The 21,347-nt window shown below is 43.7% G+C and overlaps 1 protein-coding gene and 2 long non-coding RNA genes across 5 annotated transcripts in view; 2 read left to right on the forward strand and 1 right to left on the reverse strand.

Annotated features, from left to right (window-relative positions):
• The window catches only part of E2F3 (E2F transcription factor 3), a 71,598-nt gene extending 57,976 nt beyond the window's left edge, over positions 1 to 13,622 (reverse strand). Inside the window, exon 1 of one of the 3 annotated variants that reach the window (XM_016128105.2) lies at positions 12,884 to 13,622. In XM_016128105.2, the coding sequence (XP_015983591.2) occupies positions 12,884 to 13,276 (393 nt within the window). In that variant the 5' untranslated portion in view covers positions 13,277 to 13,622. Of the gene's footprint in view, positions 1 to 11,666; positions 12,055 to 12,883 lie in introns of those variants that run through there. The other 2 variants (XM_016128106.2, XM_016128107.2) reach the window with 2 other exon arrangements.
• On the forward strand, positions 12,088 to 14,427 carry LOC118613681. The gene is made up of 2 exons (XR_004955679.1): positions 12,088 to 12,718; positions 13,347 to 14,427. It is a non-coding gene; the product is annotated as an uncharacterized LOC118613681 (long non-coding RNA).
• A 1,216-nt stretch (positions 14,428 to 15,643) lies between these two features.
• On the forward strand, positions 15,644 to 19,439 carry LOC107501693. The gene is made up of 2 exons (XR_004955678.1): positions 15,644 to 15,763; positions 19,140 to 19,439. It is a non-coding gene; the product is annotated as an uncharacterized LOC107501693 (long non-coding RNA).
• Positions 19,440 to 21,347: the final 1,908 nt, after the last annotated feature.

Below are 21,347 nucleotides of genomic sequence, written 5' to 3' on the forward strand. Positions count from 1 at the left end.
GGGGGGTTCCATGGAAGGGTTAGGCATGCCAAAGTTAAAAGGTTTAGTTCAGTAGTTCTCAGTGGGAGGATAGGTAACTTTGCCCCCAGTGGACACTCGGTAATATCCAGAGACAATTCTGATTGTTATAACTGGGGGGGGGGGGGGGGGGGGCGGGTGCTACTGGTATCTAGTGAGTAGCGGCCAGGAATGTTGCTAAACATCCACAATGCACAAGACAGCCCCCACTACAAAGAAGTACCTGGCCAAAATGTCAACAGTGCCAAAACCCTGCTCTGGTATCAAACTCCCTAAAGCCTTCTCTGCTCTCCTCCCCGCAACCCACTACCCTGCCAGTATGGATGCCTAGGAAACTTCATCAATATGTTCTTATGGCACCCTCGTGCACTGTTGGTAGGACAGCAAACTGGTGCAGCCACTATGGAAAACAGTATGAAAGTTCCTTAAAAAATTAAAAATAGAACTATCAGCAATCCCACTTTTGGCTATTTATCTGAAGAAATCCAAAACATTAACTCAAAAAGACACATGCACCCGTGTTTATTGCAGCATTATTTACAATAGCCAATATATGGAAGCAACCTAAGTGTCCTTCGATAGATAAAATGGATAAAGAAGTTGTGGTACATATACACAACGGAATATTACTCAAGCATAAAAAAGAATTAAATTTGAGACGACATGAATGGACCTAGACGGCATTATTATGCTGAGTGAAATAAGTCAAACAGAAAAAGACAAATACTATATGATTTCACATATACATGGAATCTAAAAGGCAAAAATAAATGAACAAACAAAACAAACTCATAGACACAAACACTTCGATGGTTGCCAGATGGTGTTGGTAGGGGGCGTTGAGGGGACAGGTAGAAAGGGAAGGGATTAAGGAGTACAAATTGCCTGTTATACAGTCATGAGGATATAAAGTACAGCATAGGGAATATAGTCAGTAATATTGTAATAACTACATATGGTGTCAGATGGGTACTAGACTTATTGGGGTGGTCACTTCAGTTATATAAATGTCTAATCACTATGTCGTACACCTGAAACTAATATATTATTGTATTTCTACTGTAAATGAAAAGTTAAGAAAAACAAATTTAGAAAAATTTACTTTGTAGTTAAAGACTGGAACCTATTAAACTATTAGAAGTTACGTAAAATGAAAATGTGTTGCTAAAAAAGAAGTATTTTCTTATGGCAATCACTGTCTTTTGTCTTAAGTTCCTGAAGGGCATGTTTCATCTCCCTTATCTCCTGATAAACTCCTTGAGGGTAAGAAGAGAATCTTAGTCCCCTTTGAAACCCCCAGAATACTGGCAGCTGCATTCTGCACAAAGTAGGTGTACAATCAGCGTTTGTCCAATAGTTTGTTTTCCCTGAAGTGGATAAAAATGCTGAGAATTTATATTCAACCAGCACTCAAGAGTTCTTACCATGGTGAGGGGCACACACTAGTTAGAAACACACAGTACATGTCTTTAAACACTATCTCATTTAATTCCTCCAATCATTGAAGGAGACAGAAACACTGATTTAGGTTGAGCACAGTTCATATATGTAATTTGTAAAGGGTCACATGCTGGTAAGTGACAGAGCACGTCTCTGGAGCCAGATCTTCAAGTCCTACACTCCTTCCATAACCACCACCAGGTCTCCTGGGCTGAAAACCTCACCTGTGAAAGACTAGTCCCGGAATTAGGGTATCTGAGATGCAAACAAGGGAAATGGCACCATGAAAGGCTGGAAACTCTACTTATTAGTGTGATCATAACAAGTTTTGCTACGTGATATAGCAACAAAATTAGACAATTCAAGGAGTGCTTCCAATAGGCTTAAATAGAAGCTACGTATTTAAAAATCATAAAGATACTTAGAATTTATATGGCTCTTTCTTCCAGAGCAGTACTCGAAGACTACCATTTTTAAACTTTAATATGCTAAAAATTCTAGATTCTTTTAATTAGCAAAATCAGAAGGCATAGGACATAAGTCAGAGAGCCATCTTAGCTCAAGGCAATTGTATTTCCTTTCTTTATGCACATAACTCTCCAGCTGGCTCTTTGCTTTCAGAGGTTGAAACTGTGGGCTTTCTCAGAGCAGCTAGGAGCCAGCCTAGACCTGGGAAAGCACATAATAAATAATATTGGATGGCTTGTCTCTGGAAGCCCTGGCAGTATTGATCCCCAAAAATCAACCTCATGAATCTGTCTCGTTTTCATATTATAGAGGGAGACATGAAAATGAAAGGTTTTGGTGACATCACATTTATTTTTTTTTAACTAGGGAGAGCAGTTCTTGGCTTGTGATTGTTTATTAAGACTTGTCCAAAAACCCCTCTGCCAAAGCCACGTTCTCAGTCCTCTGCCCTAGCCTCTTAGAAAGCCGAATGGCCTCCACTATCACAACCAATTCATACCAAACTAATCATTCCCTCCACATAAGCACACACCCCGAAAGAAGGAAAGCTCAACTTCATCCATCCTTTCAGCCCCAGGAGTTCAACATCTTGGGAGTCAAAAGTTTTATATTTCTTTTCTCCCTTAGCCTCTTCCTCACTTCCATCTGCCTTTCCGCACTGTGACTATAGCTGTCCTGCTACCAGATTTATCAACTCTATAGTACCCATACTCTAAATCAGGAGTCTCCAACCCTCAGGCCACCAGTCAGTGGCCTGTTAGGAACCGGGCCACACAGCAGGAGGTGAGCACTGGCAAGCAAGCAAAGCTTCATCTGTATTTGCTGCCACTCCCCAGTGCTACCGCCTCAGCCCCGCCTCAGCCCCACCTCAGATCGTCAGACTTGAGATGCTCATGGGAGCACCAGTCCCTGGTGCCAAAATGTTGAGGACTGCTGCTCCAAATGGTATGCCCTGGTTCTCTACCCTGGGAAATCTGACTTTTTTGATCTTCTAGGTAACCCGTTCCAGGCAGGCCCAGACCCAACTGAATGAAAAGCCTTCCTGTTATGGGGTCAAGTACAGCCCTCACAAGCAGGGCGTCCAGCACTATCGCCCTCGTTTCCAGCCAGCACTGGTGCCTGGCACACAACAGGGCTCACTGAACCTACTGAGCTAACATTGTCAATTCTTTGGGAACCCCTTCTCATTTTAACTCTTTTGGGTTTGGGGTGACCCCTCTTTGGTTGGTTTACCTTGGCAACAACCTAGAAATCCAGAAGTTGGTACCACAAAGATGGGCATAGGGTACCAATGCACCAGGCCCAGGTCTCTGGGATCTGCAGGGCTATTCTCTCCAACCGAAGTCGTAGTTGAAACAAAATGTGCACTGATTCTGCAGGCAGCTCTGGCATTACCTGGTCATTCCAGCTTTAAGAAACCTTTGCTTGTGCTTAACTACCTATAACAGTGTTTCCCAAATGTTCTGGAAGATTAGAAGACCTTGGTGCTTCTCTGATTGAGGGTAGAGGTGGAGCTTGGAAAGAGGCATTTGGAACAAGTGCTATAGGCAATTGTCAAGTAAACTTGGAAAAACATTAAATTGTTTTATTTCTTTTGGACAGGTATCTTGGGTTCCTACTACGTAATTAATATAATTTCAGAGAACATAGAGGATAAAAACCAGGAATAAGCTGAGACTTTGGAGCCAGGCTCCTCAGTGGATCCCTGAGCCAGCCTCTTAACCCCTCACTGTCTGTTTCTTCCTGTGCAAAAAAAGTACGATAATAATACCCACTCCATGGGCTGTTATGTGGATAATGTGCTAATGCGTGTAAAGCACTTAGTTTAGTGCCCTCCATACACACAGGCACTTGACAAACGTTAGCTATTATTATCCAAGAGACCAGAGACTGCTGAGTGGCAGCCCTTAGCCAAATCTGGCCTAGAGACCTATTTTGTTTGGCTTACACATTTTCCTTTTTAATCAAGCCAACATTTAAAAACTGGTAGATTTCTGGCACTTTACGGTTGAAGATCTAACAACAAATGGGGTCTTTCCCTCTGGCAGCCATGGTCTAGGACAGGGTCCCATGGCCCCCTTTGGTAGAGCATTTCTTATTTTTCAAGTACAACCCCCATACCATGTAATTCATTGCCCAGCCCTGGTAGGAAGGCAGTCTCTATCTAGACCAATTTTACCAACAAAGCCAATGTTAGGTCCTAGGATGCCCGCCCCACGCTGATTCCAGTCCAGCACGTCTCTCTTTACCCTAAGGTACTTTCTGATTTGCCCTGTCTTTGTCTTATGATGTTTCCCCAGCCATGAACAACCTCCCCAATCTTTACCCTCCATCTAGCTCAGAGGTTCCAATTGAGAGTGGACATTAAAATGATCTAGGACACTTAAAAAAAAAAAGTACCCATGTCTGGACCCCACCTACAGAGCTTCTAATTAGCCTGGGTTGGGTCCAAGTATTGGTGTTTTTGAAAGTGCCGAGGCAATTCAAATGTGCACGCTAATGTGCTCTAAGACTGATAACCAGGGAACCATGGCCTCTCATGGCTCAGCTGGCTGGCACTTCTTGCCAACACTATACAACTGAGCTTCGCTTCCATCATGACTCCTGTTTAATCTTGCTTGCCAATCCATCTCCCCAAACTGTAAACCCAAGAGTGGGCAGATCACACTTCAATACTTCTTTGAATCCCCAACAGGACAACTGGGGCACTAAGCACACTGTGGGTGTCTAATAAAAAAACATCTCTTCTCAAATATTTGAGAGAGTCTATAATGCAGAAGGCATTGATGGGATTATAGGAGGAAAAATCAAGGCTAATTTCTCTGGCTTGCAGGTTTAGGAGTGGTCAAGAACACCAACAATGAAGATACGAGGCAGACTGAGAACTACAGGGAAGCAGTAATGTGAGGAAAGGGTGGGGTCCAAATCCCTGAGGAATCAGGGAAGGCTCTGTGTGGGCTTCCTTGATGGGCTAGTGGGAAGGATGGCGGCCAGAACCAGGTAAAGTGGGAGGAGAAAGAATCTATGAGCAAAAGAATGCACTGGAGGGAAACCTCAGCCAGCTGAAGAGGAATGGGAAGCAAAACTTGAAAGGCAAGATTTCTCCTTACCTCAAAAGCTCAGGAAAAGGCTGTAATTAATTTGATAAGTCATGGAAGCAGCCAGTGAAGGCTGCAATTCTGGCATCCTTCTAAAACCAAGGCAGAGGGAGAGGTGAGGGGACAGGGGGAAGAACAGATACAACACAAAAACTAAGGGGTGAAAGGAAGATGTGAATGGGAAAGGAAGGTCCAGAGGCAGGTTCCCTGGAGAGAGCAAGACAGCCCCTCCCCCACCTCCAAATGGGGCCTCCAAGACTGCCAGACCTCAGGCGCCCTGATTTCTGTCATTATGTCTTAAGCCAGTTTACTGTATAGAAGTGAAATCATGTTAACAGTGCAATTCATGTTAATTGTACAACTGTATTAACACATTTAATTTAGAAATGAAGATTTTCGTCACAACACTATTACTACCAAAAGTACTATTATAATAAGTTTATTCTTCTGTTCCTTCTTCAAGTCAATGGGCAGCTTATTAAGAGATACAAAAATCCTAAAGAGTCCTTTAGGAGAATAACTGCCCCACAGTTCACCCCTCCCCATCACCGCCATTTTTAGAAAGGTGCTTTGGATTCCAATGAACACTAGGGCTAGTTCAGAAAATAAACCACAAAAGGATAGCCCATAGACAGTGGTGGAAGGAAGGGCAGTTCCACCATGTGTTATCTATTGAGCACTCACATCATCCTTCCCACATGTCAGGCACTGATTTGAGCACTTCACAAGTATGAATTCATTTTATCTTCCTAAGCCCATGGAGGTAGATACAGTTATTTCCCCATTTTATAGGTGAGGAAATTAAGACATAGAGGGTGAGTGATTTGCCCAAAGACACATAGCTAGTAAGCAGAGCCAGAATAAGAACCAGGCACTCAGGCTCCATCATCTGACTCTTATTCTCAGCTGCCCTTCACTTTACCTTTTAGGTGGAGAGTGTGGATCATGAGCCTGTTCCTTTCCTAAGGACTGCCAGACCCCAAAAGGCTCAGAAGGGATGGTGTGGGGACACACAGCTACTGCTCTGGTATATTTCTGGAGCCTCAGGGCAGCAGACACAGAAAAGGGCAAAACAGGGGTAAAATCTATAGGTTGATTTTAATTCCTGTGACCCTCAGTGTCCAGCCCATGTCCAGAGCCAAAACAGTCAAGATTCTGAAAACAGTGGAGAGAACCCCTTCTCAGCAGTCAGTCAAGAGCATGTAGAGGAGCCAAAAAGATCTCTTGGGTAGCCAGACATGAGCTGGCTGGGAGGACCAAGGGCATTTAGCTCCTCTATTCCCTGAAAGATGAACTCCATCCACCAAAAAATCTTCCAGGGGAAACCAGCTTCACTGATAACTACAGCTCTCATCAATTGCTTCTTACTGTCCACTGGCTGTAAGACTGGATCTATATGTGGCACCTTTCTGGTTTGTGGATTATAGACAAGCCGTGTATCCCTGCCTCTGGTGAGTCGGTGAACTATAGCCACTTGGATTATGTTTCACTTTTAGGCTTCAGGGCTTGAAGTGATTCTATTTTTAAGCTTTCTCAGTTCCACAAGTAAAAGAAGACATTTTAAGGAAATTAGTTCTGGCTTTTAGGGGCTGGTGACTTCCTCTGAATGAGTTAACTGATTAGCCACTATGTTAAACCAGAAATCTTCCTGGAGGAAGAGCACCTAGTCTAATATTGGTGGGCAAGGGCCTGGAGCCCTCTCAAAACCACAGGTTACTAAGGATGTGATGGCCCAGGACAAAACCTCCAATTCGAGCTATACTGTGCCTCTCTCCCAAAGTGTAAAAAGTCTTTTTAGGTTCTAGTTTCTGTGAAGTATATATGTTTCACTTGAGCACCAGGAATGTCATTTCCACAGAAAATAACCAAATTTGCAAATAAAAAATAAAGCTTTAAAAATACTATTATGTTTTTATGAGTTGGTCATTCCTTCTATTGAAAAAAAACATCCCATTCACTTAGCATCTAAAGTAGCTGTGCTTGTTTTGTATATTTGAGAGTACTGGAAAACCAACTGTTCAAAAGATACCTAGGTATGTGTACATTTTTTAAAAATGTAACTACTCCTGAAGGCAATCTAAACTGTATTCCACACATCCCAATTTTCCATTGTAGGATACATGAAACATAGTTAACTTTTTCTTGGTGAATGAGGCTACTTCTAAGAATTCTAGTCTCCAATTTCAGTTTTGGCTTTGCTACTAGGTAGCTGGTGACCTTGGGCAAGTAAATTAACTGCAATGGGTCTTAATTTCCTCTAATGCAAAATGAAGGGGATTGGGTCACAAGACAATTCTGTTGCTTTACAGTTTTCAAATACTGTGATTCGAAGACCATTGGAAATACTGATTATTGCCTGTGCTAACCTATAGTATTGTTCTTAGGGACCATCAAGTTATAGAAATGTTGGACACTACAAATGGCCCCAAACAGATGAGGTACAGTAACAGAAAGCAGACTAAAGTCAATTACGTTTCTTCCTTGTATTGCCTCCTTACTCCATCAGCTGTCAATTCTCATTACTATCAACCTCTCACTGACATAACTTCCTGCCTTAGTTTACAAAGCTAAAGAGTGGCCTGCTTCGCTCAGGTTCTCCAGCAAAGCAAAGTGTATAAGCTTTGTGATACAATCTGGCAATCTGTAAGTTGAAGGCTTTATCTCTTCTGATTCAAAGTGAAATTGTAGACAATTGTGGCCACTATGGCCACAATACTGACCCCCCAGTTAAAGCTGGGGAAAGACTGAGAATGCATTCCTGTAACTTACACGTTCTTTAAGTTCTAAAAGCACACTGCTTTTAGGGGAGAGTGTCTTGAAGCAAAAGTGAGAAATCAATTTCTTAATGAAGCAAAAGCTATGCGCCTTATCCCTCTACATTATTAACCTTACCTCCTCCCCTCGAGTTTCCTGTCCTCATCTCAACTGTTGTTTTTCTGTACCTTTTGCTGCATAACTTTTCTTTGTGTAAGATACATTTTCCTAGTCACTCTTTGAAGCCAAAGAGAGGATCAGAGTAGGAGGAAGGAGATACCATTAGTGGTTTCCTATATTTACTGCTTTCTCAGCTATCTTCCCTTCTTAGTCCCCACCACACACACAAAAGATGATTAGTAGAAAATGCTTCTTAGCAATTGTAAATAGTCCTCGAAACACAATTTTTAAGCAGCTAACAAGCATGAAAATATGCATTAAACCACATGCTTAGTACCTCAAAGAATTCAAGGAAGTTCTTTGCTTTAAGAAACAAAATGAAACAGATAATCTGATAAAAACTGAAATCTACCTTTTCTTTGCTTTGCACTATTTGGGATGGTTTCATGAGAATCTATGAGGGACTTGATTTGCTAAGCATAGGCAATTGTTGATTTTCACTCATTCTCATTTAAGATGTTAGTAGACAGTAGGTGGTTAAGAAGAAATGGGAATTGGTTAGTTTGGAAAAGTGAATGTAAACTGGATATACAAATGGAATATATGTAAATCATATTAAATTAGAAAAACAGCCAGAAAACTAAATATTTGAAGCTGTGTCAAATGAGTCTAAGTCCTTTGGAAAAGGGTTAAAGGTGTGGAAGATACGTCTTTGGGGATGGCAATAAAGAAAGAAAAACTACATTGTATCTCTGAGAAATGAAAATAAAAGCAACTTTTCTCCAAAGTCCTTCAATCTCCAGGTGCTGTTAGTCATGTCTAAGCTTAGAGTATTATTTTGTTTTCAAAGCTTTACACAGCACATTAATCTCAGAATCTACTCTTCCAAGTATTACACAAGGTGACGATTTATAGAAAAACAACAACAAAAAAATCCTTTCCTGTTAATAAGCTTGGGTTCCTTAGCTCACAGTGCCACATTTAAGGGTGCTTTGTTTTAGAGGATGATTAGAGTGGCGCCCTTTGACTGATTGTGGCACTGAGCTATTTGTATTGCCTGAGTCTGGGTACCAAATTATATTAAAACTTCCATTTTAGGGTATGTAGTGACTAAAAAGTCTCTACTAGCTTAAACTTGGCATCAACTCTGTATCGCAGAAGCAAGGTTATTGAGTATAGAACCACAGGACCCAGCATTTTCCTTTATACTTGCACAGGAAAAAAGAAACCCAGCTATAGCACCTATGGTTCCTCCATTCTTACATGGAAATTTCAAGTGTTGTGGCTTACTTTCCTAAGTATAATCAGTGGGTTGCTATGACTGGATTAAATTAAGTCAGGTGTAACAGGCCATTGTCTCTTGCATTAATAGAGCCCAAATTTTCTAGAAGTAGAATGAAATGTCAGCTTCTTTTAAGTTAAGGAGAGGCAGAAAATGAAGAAACCTTTTATGTTCCAGAAAACAGCACTTTTGACTGGGTTCTCTAGAGCTCTTCCATTTCCAACAGTTCATCATTTAAAATTGAGTTTATCTAGTGCATGTCTCTGACTTGGTGACAACTGGGTTCAGTTCTACCAAAGCCACTAAGCACAGATGCACCCAAAAGTTGGAAGGCCCACGAGTCATGGGTGGAGCTGAACTCTGGCAAAAAAGTGAGGATGAGTTTCTTTAAATTTGTCACAACACAAAGCACAAGCTCATGCTTGGGCAGTTTTGCAACATCTCTATATAGACTTGTCATACTGGCATGTCTCACATTTTACCCAGTGCTAGGATAGCTGTGATTTATAGATTTAAAAACTTAATTAGGTATAATTAGTTACATTTCACTTTAGAAAACTTTAAAACATTTTGCTCATAGATGTAAACAAAGGGGTAGTTGTGAATATGGTCTTACACTATTTCTCTAAGTTATAAACTGCATACTCAACTTGTTGGGTGTCTACTTTTTGCCAGGCACTATGCTAAGTGTTTTACATGCATTATCATCTTTAATCCTTAAAAATAACCTTCAAGTTATTGTTACTGTCCCTATTCAACAAAAGAGGAAACTGTTTTGAGATTAAATTATTTGCCTAAGATCATACAACTTGTTAATAAGAGGCAAGCAGTTAGTACTCAAATATTTTTTTCTCATGTAAAAAAGGTGAAGAATTTGCTCCTGTTTAAGTTCTTAGATGTTCTTGAGGCAGAACGTGGAATAAGAACCTGGCAGGTCTGCAACTCTGGCCACCTGAACACAAGTTCTCAACCACTTCTTGGACACAAAGTGTTAAAATAGTCTCTTTACTCAACCAATCACTTAGCTATCCCCACGTTGTGGTCCTGCTTAAGGAAAGAATATCAATAAATTTTAAGGCTTAAATGGAAGTCTAATATAATTTTGATAAGGAAACAAGTAAAACAAACTTTAGACTCAGGGCTTATGACTTTGGAATTATATTCTCATGGCAAGGAGGACAAAGTTCTGAAATGACTTTAAGGTGGTGAGGGTAATTTTTCATACTTTAAACATATAAGCTTGGCTAGAGTTTGGAAGACCTGGCCCAACAAGCAGGCTAAGACTCTAAAAAGAAGAAAAAAAAAAAGCAATCTGGTGGCCTCACAAATTCCCATTATCAAAACTACCCTCCCATAAATCTGAACCCAATCAAAGAAGTACATCAATAGCTGGTTGTTTCAGATTAGGTTTATGATATAGTAACAGAACTGTGTAGGGGGCAAGTATGCTTACAGTAAGTCAAGTCCCTAATAATATTTAATGCTAATAAAAGAATGGATTATTCCTGTGACTATGTATCTAACACACTGGATGCCGTATGTGCAAGCAGGTACAGTAGTTTCCCCCCTGCTGGCAGACCCTAGTCACTAAAAAAAAAAAAAAAATCACCTTCTTTGAGACTGTATCACACATCCTCAGCAAGTATCTCTGGGGCTGTTGAGCAAGCAGTTAAGATACAACCCAAGGAGAAATTGGTAAGAGTAAGGAAATAGAAATTTTCACTATTCCAATACCTACCTCATTTCCCAAAATATGCCTATGTGCTGACCTTCTTAAAGACCCCTGCGAAATCCTGATCTTTCAAAATGTAAACCCATTTGGAGCAGAAACAAGGTTAGGTCAATGATTGATATTATCAACCAACCATTTATCTGAGTCTGGTTCGTTTCTAGCCTCGTGGGGGCCAAGCCTGACCACGAGGGTGAAGACAGGAGGCATGGAGGAACGGAATGAAGGAGAGAAAAGGGGAAGGGGGGTGGCCTCCGGGCCACACTTCTTTCTAGTATCAACAAAAAGAGAAGCTGCATACTGACCTAAATCATCTCTCAAAGGCGCTTCATAAATTACAGGGACAAAGGGAGGGGGTGGCGGGTGGCCTGGGAATCCTACGGACACCCAACCCTCTGACCCGCCCCCTCCCCCTCCAGCACAAGGAAAGGAAGACAGAAAACAGAGCACAACTCGGCCATTGGCGAGAAGCCCCCTCTGGTTTTCAATCACCCATCCACAGGCCCCCTAGGAAAAATTACACGTAAACACCAAACCTACCCTCCTCGGGCGGACACTCGCGCCCGAGGTTCCTAGAACCGGAGGCCGGGGCATTTACTTAGTTAGATTTTTCTTGCTTACTCATTTCCCTCGAGCACCCAACCCCCCGTTCCCACTCCAAAACCCCGCTCAACCGCCTACCCTCTCGGCTCCAGCCCCCAACAGAATCTTGTGCCCCCGCGGCGGCGGCGGCCCCCGCGCGGTCTGGGTCACTAACCTGCTGCTGTAAGGGCATTTCCGAAACCAGCCCGGCTCCAAGGGAGGTGGGGGGGGGGGGACGGCTGGAGAGGGGCCCGGAGGGCCGAGCAGACCGGCGGCGCCGGGCGAAGGCGGGCGCCCGCAGGGGGGTAGGGAGAGGAGAGGGAGGGTGGCCGTGCCAGGGGCGGGTGCGAGGGCGCCGGGACCGTCCCAGGCCAGGGAGCCGGCAAGCAGGAGGAACTGGGTGCCCCCTCTCCCCCTCCAGCGCCCCCTCCCGCCGCCGCCTCCTCCCCAGTCACAGGCGCGTCCTCCGCGCACGTGTGCGAAACGTCACCGGCGGGTCCCGGGGAGAGGGACAGACCCGGGCGGCGGGACGGGGACTTGGCTGCACCCGCCCTCCGTCGCCGGGGGGGGCGGGGAGGGGTTCAGGGCGGAGAAGGAAGGGGTAAGGGGAGAGGCGGGTCAAGGGCAGGCCCGGGGCCCGGCGAGGAAGGCCCGGGCGCTCGGGCCACGCGGGCGCCGCCGCTGCCACCGCCGGGATGCGCCCAGGCCGGGGTTGCCGGTCCGCTAGACCCTCGCCCCCAGACAGTCCACGCGCCAGCCCTCACCCGGCTACCAGCTCCACCGATCCCCCCAACACATCCCCCCCTCCGCTGCCCCCAGCCCCTTTGTTGCCCAGAGTTACAGATCCCAAAATGTGACAAGCACAGCGTGGCAGAGCCCCTGCGCTCCGAGCATGCCTTAGGGACCCCTGGCCACCAAAGGGCCTCTGAGTCCAGTGGGGAACCTTTGGCTCAACAGTCCCCAGGTTTTCACCCCCAGGAGTTCCCCACTCCCCAGTTCACTACTCCCTCCCCCACCCCTTCTCCATCCGGGGCGTGACCCCATCCTACGCCGGAGAAAGAGGAAGCTTGGAGTTGGAGGGGAGGGGAGAGTGGGGGTAGGGAAAAGTGCAGGAAAAGAAGGGGGGGGGGCGCGAAAAGTTTCTGAGTGGTTGGTGTGGTTCGCGCCAAGGCGATCCCCACTGCCCCGCGCGCCTTGCGGAGCCCCCCGATCCCACGAGCGCTAAGGGTAACGCACAAATCTAACAATAAACCTTCGTTGGAGGGGCAGCCCCCAGGCCCAAGGCGCTCGGCCGGGGCTCTCCCGGGGCAACCCGCAGCGCGCCCACCAACCCGCGTGGTGCGAGCCCACCCTCTGCCTGGGCTGGGGACGCCGGGAACAGAAGGGCATTACCGGAGGGCCGCCGCCGCCGCCGCCGCGTCCCAGCGCTGGTGGCTGCTGCAGCAGCCCGATTCTGCTGGAGGGTCCGTGCGGCGTGGTGTAGAGGAGGCTGCCGGCGTTCTGCTCCGCGCCGGGGACACTGGGGAGGAAGGGGCCGGCGGCGACGGCGCCGCTCTGGAGGGAGGAGGAACAGGAGGTGGTGGAAGTGTTCGTGGTGAGGATCTGGATGTACGCGCCCGGGGCGGCGGCAGCGGCGGCGGCGGCGGTGGCGGGGAAGCCGGGGCTGGCTAGCAGTGCCCTTTTGTCCATGGAGGCTGCAGCGGCGGCGGCGACGACTGTCGCCCCCTCCCCACCCCCGGCGGTCACCAGGTACTGCTCCAGGGCGGGCTGGATCCCCTTTCTCATCTCTCGGTCCTGCTCTTTTTATTGCTATAGAATATTAATGTATTGTTTTCAATTTCTTTATTATTTGCAGTCCGAGTTTCCAAGTCTCTCCTTCTCTCCTCCCCGCCCGGCGCTTCCGAGCCCCTTCTCTCTCTTTTCTTTTTATTTTTCGGCACCGCACGGGCCCCGGGGGCCAAAAATAATCGGGGATCTGGAGAGAGGAGGGTCCCGGCTGCACGGATATCGGACCCCAAGGAAGGATGGAGGCGTCGGGGGCGGCCGATGCAACGGATTGCGAGTCGGCAGCGGCAGCCCGGGTGCTGCGGCCGGCAGCTGAAAAATGGCTCCAGGAAGCTGCTGCTGACAATGAATGAAGGGATACGGTTTACGCGCCAAGGTCCTCCCGCGAAACTCAGATTTCCCGCCGGCTTTTCAAATGATATTTGCATGTCCCCGCCCCTCAGCCCGCGGAGGACCGTTCCCACAGCTCATTGGGCCTCTATCTCCTTACTTCAATTCCAATCGTTGAGCGGGACCGAGACTTGATGGTTTCCATTGGCTGCCGTGCATCATGGTTACCGGGGCGACAGGGGTTCTATTTGCATAGCCCTCCTTTACTGGCTGGATTTAAGGGGGTGGGGCAAAGCCCTTCCTTTTCTCCCACGGAAGACCACGCCTGGTATAGGCTCCGCCCAGTTAGGTGCCCGCCCACCAGCCAGGCGGGCGCTGCTGACCTGGGCAGGGACTCCGCTCTCCGCCGACTCTGTCGATCTATTCTAGAGCGCAAGTTTCGCTTTTGGAAATTGTCAAGGTGACCAAGGAGACACTTTCGGGAACGCTTTTTCCTTTGACTAGTCAGTGTAAGAGATGAACAACTGGAGATTCTCCTATGTGCCTAAGGCAAGTTGAACTATGCGGACGATGCCTGGCAGGTGGAAACTGAGCCCTTTAAATCATAGGTTTCTCCCTTCCTGAAATCTAACCAGTGCCGCGGCGAGAGCTGATCCGGAGGCCGAGGCTGATAGACAGAAGCATGTGGGCAGATAGAATTGTAGGGGCAGGAGGTTGGACTGACCTGAAAGCGGGCACCATTTAGTTAACATTCCAGATCATTCCTGGTAGCTTCATTATAGGCCTGGATTGGTTTTAAGTAAAAATTAACTCTAAATGTTTTTGTTGAGTAAAATCTCGTAAGTGTTGGTCTGAGTCTAGCAAAAACCTCACACTGGCCCAGAAGCACCTAGGCAAGTTAATCAAGGCTAACCTAAGATTCATCTCCAGGTTTCTAATCAGCCAAGCAGTAACCCAAAGAAGTACATGCTTTCTTCCGTGACGTTTTGCTCCCAACTGCTCTGTTGCAACATACTTTCATAGCAAATTACCTGACAAAGCAAACGCAACGACCAAAACTTATTCCAAAAATTTAAATAGAGGACTTTTAGTAAAATAGGAATTGTCACCAGAAAAAAATATTAAGTTATTGTCAAATTGACATCTATATTGGTGCAAGTATTCGTGGTTCTTAAAATTGAAGACTGCATCTCTGAGACTGAGCAGGAAAAGGGACTTCTGCCGAATGTGGAGGAAAGGTGTACCTGTACAATTCCAGTCCCTGAGAATTGTACAAAATATCTGCTGAGTTGGTGCTTACTGGGTGATGAGGATTACAATACCTCAAGCCCCTTCCCAAGACTTTATTTTTATTATCATTATTAGTCATAATTTCTGAAAACTCATATATACTCAGTCTTATGCAAGGCCTGAAAAGATGTATCAATTCAGGCTCAGACTCCTAATGTTCCAGTCCTGTTACTTTGTTGGAAACAAAATGAGCTTTAAATCTTGCACCAGGCGGAATATTTTGGTCCTGCATTCAAGCTAGTTAAGGATCCATGGCCTAGTACCAAAACATCTATGGACCCAAACATTTATAATTGAACTGGCACTAATTTTAGGACAGATTGGGTGGTACATCAATTCCTGGTTGGGCTAGAGGCTAATGCATTAGTAACTTTCTTGATATTGTGCCATCAGTGTTGTTTTCCCCTGTGGGTCACTGTGGAGAAAACTAATGCTGTAACTACTTAGCTATTACCACCTGCAGAACATCTCTGGTAGCATGCATTTGGTAGTGGTGAGGGTTGTAGGCGAAGGGCGCTGCAGCATAGTCGTTATAAACCTGTGTCTTCAGATTAGAGGCAAACCTAGGAATTGGGACTGTGTACAAGATCCCAGCTAGAGCTTGCACAAGCGATTCTTATAAGATGACTATGACACAGCCATAGAGAAGCAAGTGTTCACAGTCCAGATCCATACCTGTATTCTGATTTAAAAAGCTTTGAAACATGTACCATCTTTCCTTAGCCAACATTATATTTTTTACTGTAGGGTGTTTGGCAGAGAAACAGATATTTTGACCTTTTATGTCTAGTGACTCCAGACTGAGGAGGTGGAAGGAAGAGTTCAAAGAGAGAAGAGATATTGGAAGATGAGATGCTAAAATTTGAGGTAAGCTTTTTGTGAAGAGGTAGCATGCCCTCGTACAAAGATAATGGGCTTTGGAGTCAGAGTAATCTGGGTTTAAATTCTGGCTGTGCCACTTACTAGCTATACAACTTTAATTTTTAAAGGCTTGTTTTCTCATGTGTTAAGTGGGAACCCATTTTGCAGTACCCATACTGAAGAGTTATGATGAAAAGAGACAATAATAAATATAAAGTGCCAGGCATATAGCAGGTGCTCAATAAGTGGCAGCTATTTATGATACTGCTTATTTGTGTAGTTGTGTTTTGCATCTTTTTGTTGTCCAATATGATTCCTAGTCTCTAATCTTCCTACTGCCCCTGGATATCCACTTGCTGTGACAACTTAGCTTTGTCTGAGAGTAGTAACACAGTTGTGTCCTGGTTATTACGGGTTATGGAATCTTGACTCAAGTTCAGGGTCATAAAATAAAGTCAGCTCTGCTGTTCATCTCACTTTAACCTGCTCGTCTGTTAGTGGCCAGCTGCTGGTTGGTTCCTAAGTCTGAGCCCTCTTGACCTTCCCTTAAAGGTTAGACTACTCCAGCACCAGAGCCAGACTGCTCTTGCCAACCCCTCCTTCTTTCTCTTGCTCTGAATTGGACTGTGCATCTGGTTAAATGGTGCCCCCTCCCCCTTTATATGTCTAAATCTTAGTCTCTGGAACATGTGAATGTGACCTTATTTGGAAAAACAGGCTTTGCAGATGTAATTAAGAATCTAGAGATAAAATCATCTGGATTATCTAAATCCAATGACAAGTGTCCTCATAAGAGACCAGAGGAGAGACATACAGAGTGGGAAGGAAGGCCATGTGAAGAGAAAGGCAGAGGTTGTAATGACCAGCCACATGTCAGGGAATGCTAACAGCCACCAGATGCTGGAAGAGGCAAGGAACAGAATCTCGCCTAGAGCCTCTGGAGGGAGCAGAGCCCTACCACCTTGATTTTGGACTTCTGGCCTATAGACCTGTGATAGAATAAGTTTCTGTTGTTTTCAGTTACCCAGTTTGTGGTAATTTATTATGGCAGCCATAGGAAACTAATAGTCTGTTAGCCTGCCTACCTTAACCTTCAAACCTCTTAGCTGCTATTCACCTTGTTATGTGTTGCTGCTAAGATATTCCTTGCTGGACATGGATGATGCTAATTGCCAGCCTGGGCTAAAGCCGCTGTTAAAGATTTTTTAAAGTATGACTTGCTGACTGCCTGGCACAGACTCACCTAAAGAGCTTGTAGAAATGCAGATTCCTAAGCTTTATCCCAATCTGATGAATCAAAGGGCCCAAGAAACTCATTTAAAGAGCTTGTAGAAATGCAGATTCCTAAGCTTTATCCCAATCTGATGAATCAAAGGGCCCAAGAAACTCATTTAACAGGTCGCTCCAGGTAAGTTTTTTGAGCACTAGAGATTGAGGGCCACAGTCAGTTGTATGACTTTGGGCTTCTTCTCATTAATTCCCATTGCCACAGCTAGAATGGCAACGCCTGTTCCTAGAAGCCTTGATGGGTGTTTCTAATCTTCCTGCCCCTTTTCATCCTGCCTGTTAACATAACCTCTGAATTCCTATCTCTACCCCAAGAGTATGTGTGTGTATACACATATATACACATACATATACACATATATTCACACATATGTATGTATTGACATACATTCTATGTACGTAAAGTTCAATGTTGCAATGTTCTCTATAAGCTTTCATTTTCAATTTCAAAATGCAGTTTTCCCAAATCCAGAAGATATATCTAAAAATCTCCTAAGAAACAATACTATTAACTAGTTATGTGAGATTACAATATTAAATCTTCAAATGGAAAAATTGTAGGTACAGGAGATTAAGGAAACTGCTTATAAACCTGCAAGTTCTTTGAAACATCTAAAGTTTAAATTGTGCCTCTAATTTAGCTCAGCTAAATCTGGTTGCCACATTGGATTTAGAGTATGTAGTTTAAAATTTTAGAGTCTGGAGAAGACTATTTGAAGACTTTTAGGACTTTATATTGCAATTCAGTTAGTTACCCACATAGAAATAACATTCTCTATTTTATCTTCCTGGTTAGGAAGAAAAAAGAATGTGTCCTTAAGCCATTACCACATCAAACACTAATAACAAAATTTCTAGGTGCTTATCCTAGAAAATTGACCATTATAGTTATTATAGATAGTGGTTTAGATACCAGTATAGAGTTTCTTGTCTCTAGTTCTTTGACCAGGAAGGTACTGTTTGGACGGAGCATCTGTTTTAAAATAAAACTAGGATGGACTTCTGGCATAGAGCATTGCTCTCAATCACATCTACTAAATATGAATCTCTGGTTGGAGTCCAGGAATCTGCATTAGAAGTAGGAAAACTGTGACTCATTTGGTCCACAGAACAACACACTTTGAGAAAGTGCCATGCATGCATCCATGACCTAGCAATCTCTTTCCTAAAAATTGGCTTCTTAGGCAACTATGGCTTAGAAAATTCCCAGGTGGGTAGTATATTTTGAGCAACTATTACCATTAACTGTTTACTTAGACTTTACATGATTGCAGTTTACCTCTTTTACTAAAGCTCTTCCTGCTCCTTTAACAAGTCATGTGATTCAGACAAAATATACTAGATGGTTCAAAAGAAGGTTGTTATCTCAAAGGTGTGTATTTCATTCCCTTTTGGAACAAATCTTTATTGTAACAAAAAATACAAATACAGAAAACCAAACAAAACAAATGTATAGATAAATGAATTATTAAAAGGTGAACATCTTTGAAATCACCACCCAGGTCAAGAAATAGAACTTGATCTGCCCTGAAGTCCCTTTCATACCCCATCATCATCACAACTCCTTCCCTCCCCTCAAAAGTAACCATTAGCCTGATATTTTGTCTTCACTTTTCTGTGTTTTTATTTTCTAATTTTAATCACTCAAATATGTATCTCTAGGAACAATAGTTTAGTCTTGCCCACTTAAGAAATGTTAATAGTCTTTTAAATTTCTTTCAATCTATGGTTCCTCATTCGTTCCTTTCACTTACCTTGGAACTTGTCTTGAAGAATATAGTGAGTTGAGTAATGGCCCCTCCCAAAAGATAACAGAAGTGTGAATTTGACCTCATTTAGAAAAGGGTCTTTACAGAATAGTTAAGGTAAGAATCTTTTTTTTTTCATGGTGACATTGGTTAATGAAATCCAGTAAATTTCAGGTGTACAATTTAACAGAAGTGTGTGTGTGTGTATGTGTGTGTGTGTGTGTGTGTGTAGAGAGAGAGAGAGAGAGTGCATTTTGTGTTCACATCCCATAGTTAGATTTCTTTCTGTCACCACACATTTGACCCCTTTTATCCCATATACCTCCCGTCTCCCTCTTCTCCCCAAGGTAAGAATCTCAAAATGAGATTATCCTGGATTAGAGTGGGCTCTAAATCCGATGATGTCGGTCATTTTATAAGAGAAGACTTAGAGAGGAGATCATGTGAAAACAGGCAGAAATTGAAGTTCTGTGTCTACAAACCAAGAAACACTAAAGATTGCCTGCAGCCACCAGAAACTAGGAGAAAGGTGGAATAGATATTCCCTGAGAGCCTGTGGAAAGAACCAGTCCTGCTGACATCCTAATTTCGAACTTTTGGACAACTCCAGAAATCACAGAGAATAAATTTCTGTTGTTTTAAGCCACCGAGTTTGCAGTCATTTGTTATAGCACCTCCAGGAAACTCATATAAAGAACCTGGGCCATTTAACTTGCTAGCCTGGATTTGGCAGATTGCATACTCATGGTGCAGTTGTCCATTTTCCTTTGCATTTCCCACAGATTTGCAGCTGGATCCGTAGTCTTGGTCAGACTCAGGTTTTTCCCTCTGGCAAATCTGAGGCATGTAATGTCTGCTAATCCCTTTTCTATTATCTTAGCAGTTATTCGTGTTTCTTTTTTTTTTCTTATAATATTTTCATATATCTCACTACTTTTCTGTTGCTCATTTGTATGTGAAATTAATATGGAAACTTAACTTTCTGAGATTTCCTTATTATGCCCCCTCCACCTCCTACTTTAGTCTACTCTAGACTATCCCTTTGTCTCTCTTGTCCTGGTTCTGATCAATTTTGGTTCCATTCCCAGCAATTCCTCCTTAGCATCTCCCTGTTTTAAAAGTGAGCCCTTAGGGTCCGTTTTGAGAGGCCTATGAATGAGACTGCTGTAGTCCCTTCAGATCTTCCTACTGTGGTCCCTTATTCTCGTCTGCTCCTGGCAGGAGGGCAGAAACTCCTGTCAGTCTCAGCTGCCATTCCCAGTGAAGAAGACTTGCATCCCAGTGAAGATCGATTGACTCTTTGGAACTTTTCCTACTCTTAGGTCCAACAGGCACTGCTTAGTTCTTTCCTTCTTCCTCACACATAGGTGCTAATACCACACAGCCCTTTGGCAGCTGGTGGTTTGTCCCCATTCGCTCATATTTTGGGATTTGTGGGGCTACTTTGTTGACAAGTTTTGTTGTAATATTGGTTGTGGATTTTTGGTTTTTCTATCTAGATGTTCTTCACATGGGGTAAGGAGAGATAAAAGGATTACGCCGTCTCACCACCATCTTCAGATTTACCTTTTCTTTTAAACATTACATTCAATGACAAACTACACTGGATTGTCATTGAAAAAAAAAAACTCCCATTTCCACAAGTGTTAAGGAAAAGGAAAGCTTTGAGCTATTTTCTTTTCAGTTTTTCAGAAATAACTAGAAAATGCGAGCTGAAGGAGAGAATGGAGTCAAGATGGTCAATTCACTTAGGCAACGATTAGAAGGCATTCTGGAATACGAGGGAGCAGAGGAACACAAGTTACCTTTTCACAGTTGGTAGTCTGGTTGCACCTCTTTCTCGTGGGTTTTAAATGGGGAACATCGTTGTCAGTATATCACAAATGGGCCTGTGGGTAGAAAATTACTTTTGCTCTTGCACTTAGGTTTCATTGACAGCACTCCTTCTTGTTTCCTGTTCTGCCCCTTGACTTTCTGGACTTCCTTGAAGGCATCAGTTTCTTCTTTATGCTCTTAAAAATCTCAGTTAAAAAAAATTATTATTGTAAAACACATGTAATATTTATTATTCTAATGACTTATAAGTGTAAAATTCAGTGGCATTAAATACATCCACAATGTTGTGTAACCATCGCCACTATATCTATACCCAAAACTTTTTTATTATCCCCAATAGAAGCTCCATACCCATTAAACAGTAACTCCCCACCCCTCCCACCAACGCCTCAAACCCCCGGGACTCACTATTCGACTTTCTCTCTCTATGAATTCGACTACTCTAGGTACCTCAGAGAAGTGAAATTATATAACATTTGTCCTTCTGTGTTTAGCTTATTTCACTTAGCATAATGTTTTCAAAAGCCCATCCATGTTGTAAGATATATCAAAATGCTGGATAATATTGCATTGTATGTATATGTTACATTTTGTTTTTCCAGTCATCTGTTGATGGACTCTTGGGTTGCTTTCACCTTTTGGGTTTTGTGAATAATGTTGCCATGACCTTAGTATACAAGTCCCTGCCTTTCACTCTTTTGGGTATGTACCTAGCAGTG

This window comes from Rousettus aegyptiacus, unplaced genomic scaffold, assembly GCF_014176215.1.
Source record: "Rousettus aegyptiacus isolate mRouAeg1 unplaced genomic scaffold, mRouAeg1.p scaffold_m13_p_1, whole genome shotgun sequence".
Lineage (NCBI taxonomy): Eukaryota > Metazoa > Chordata > Mammalia > Chiroptera > Pteropodidae > Rousettus > Rousettus aegyptiacus.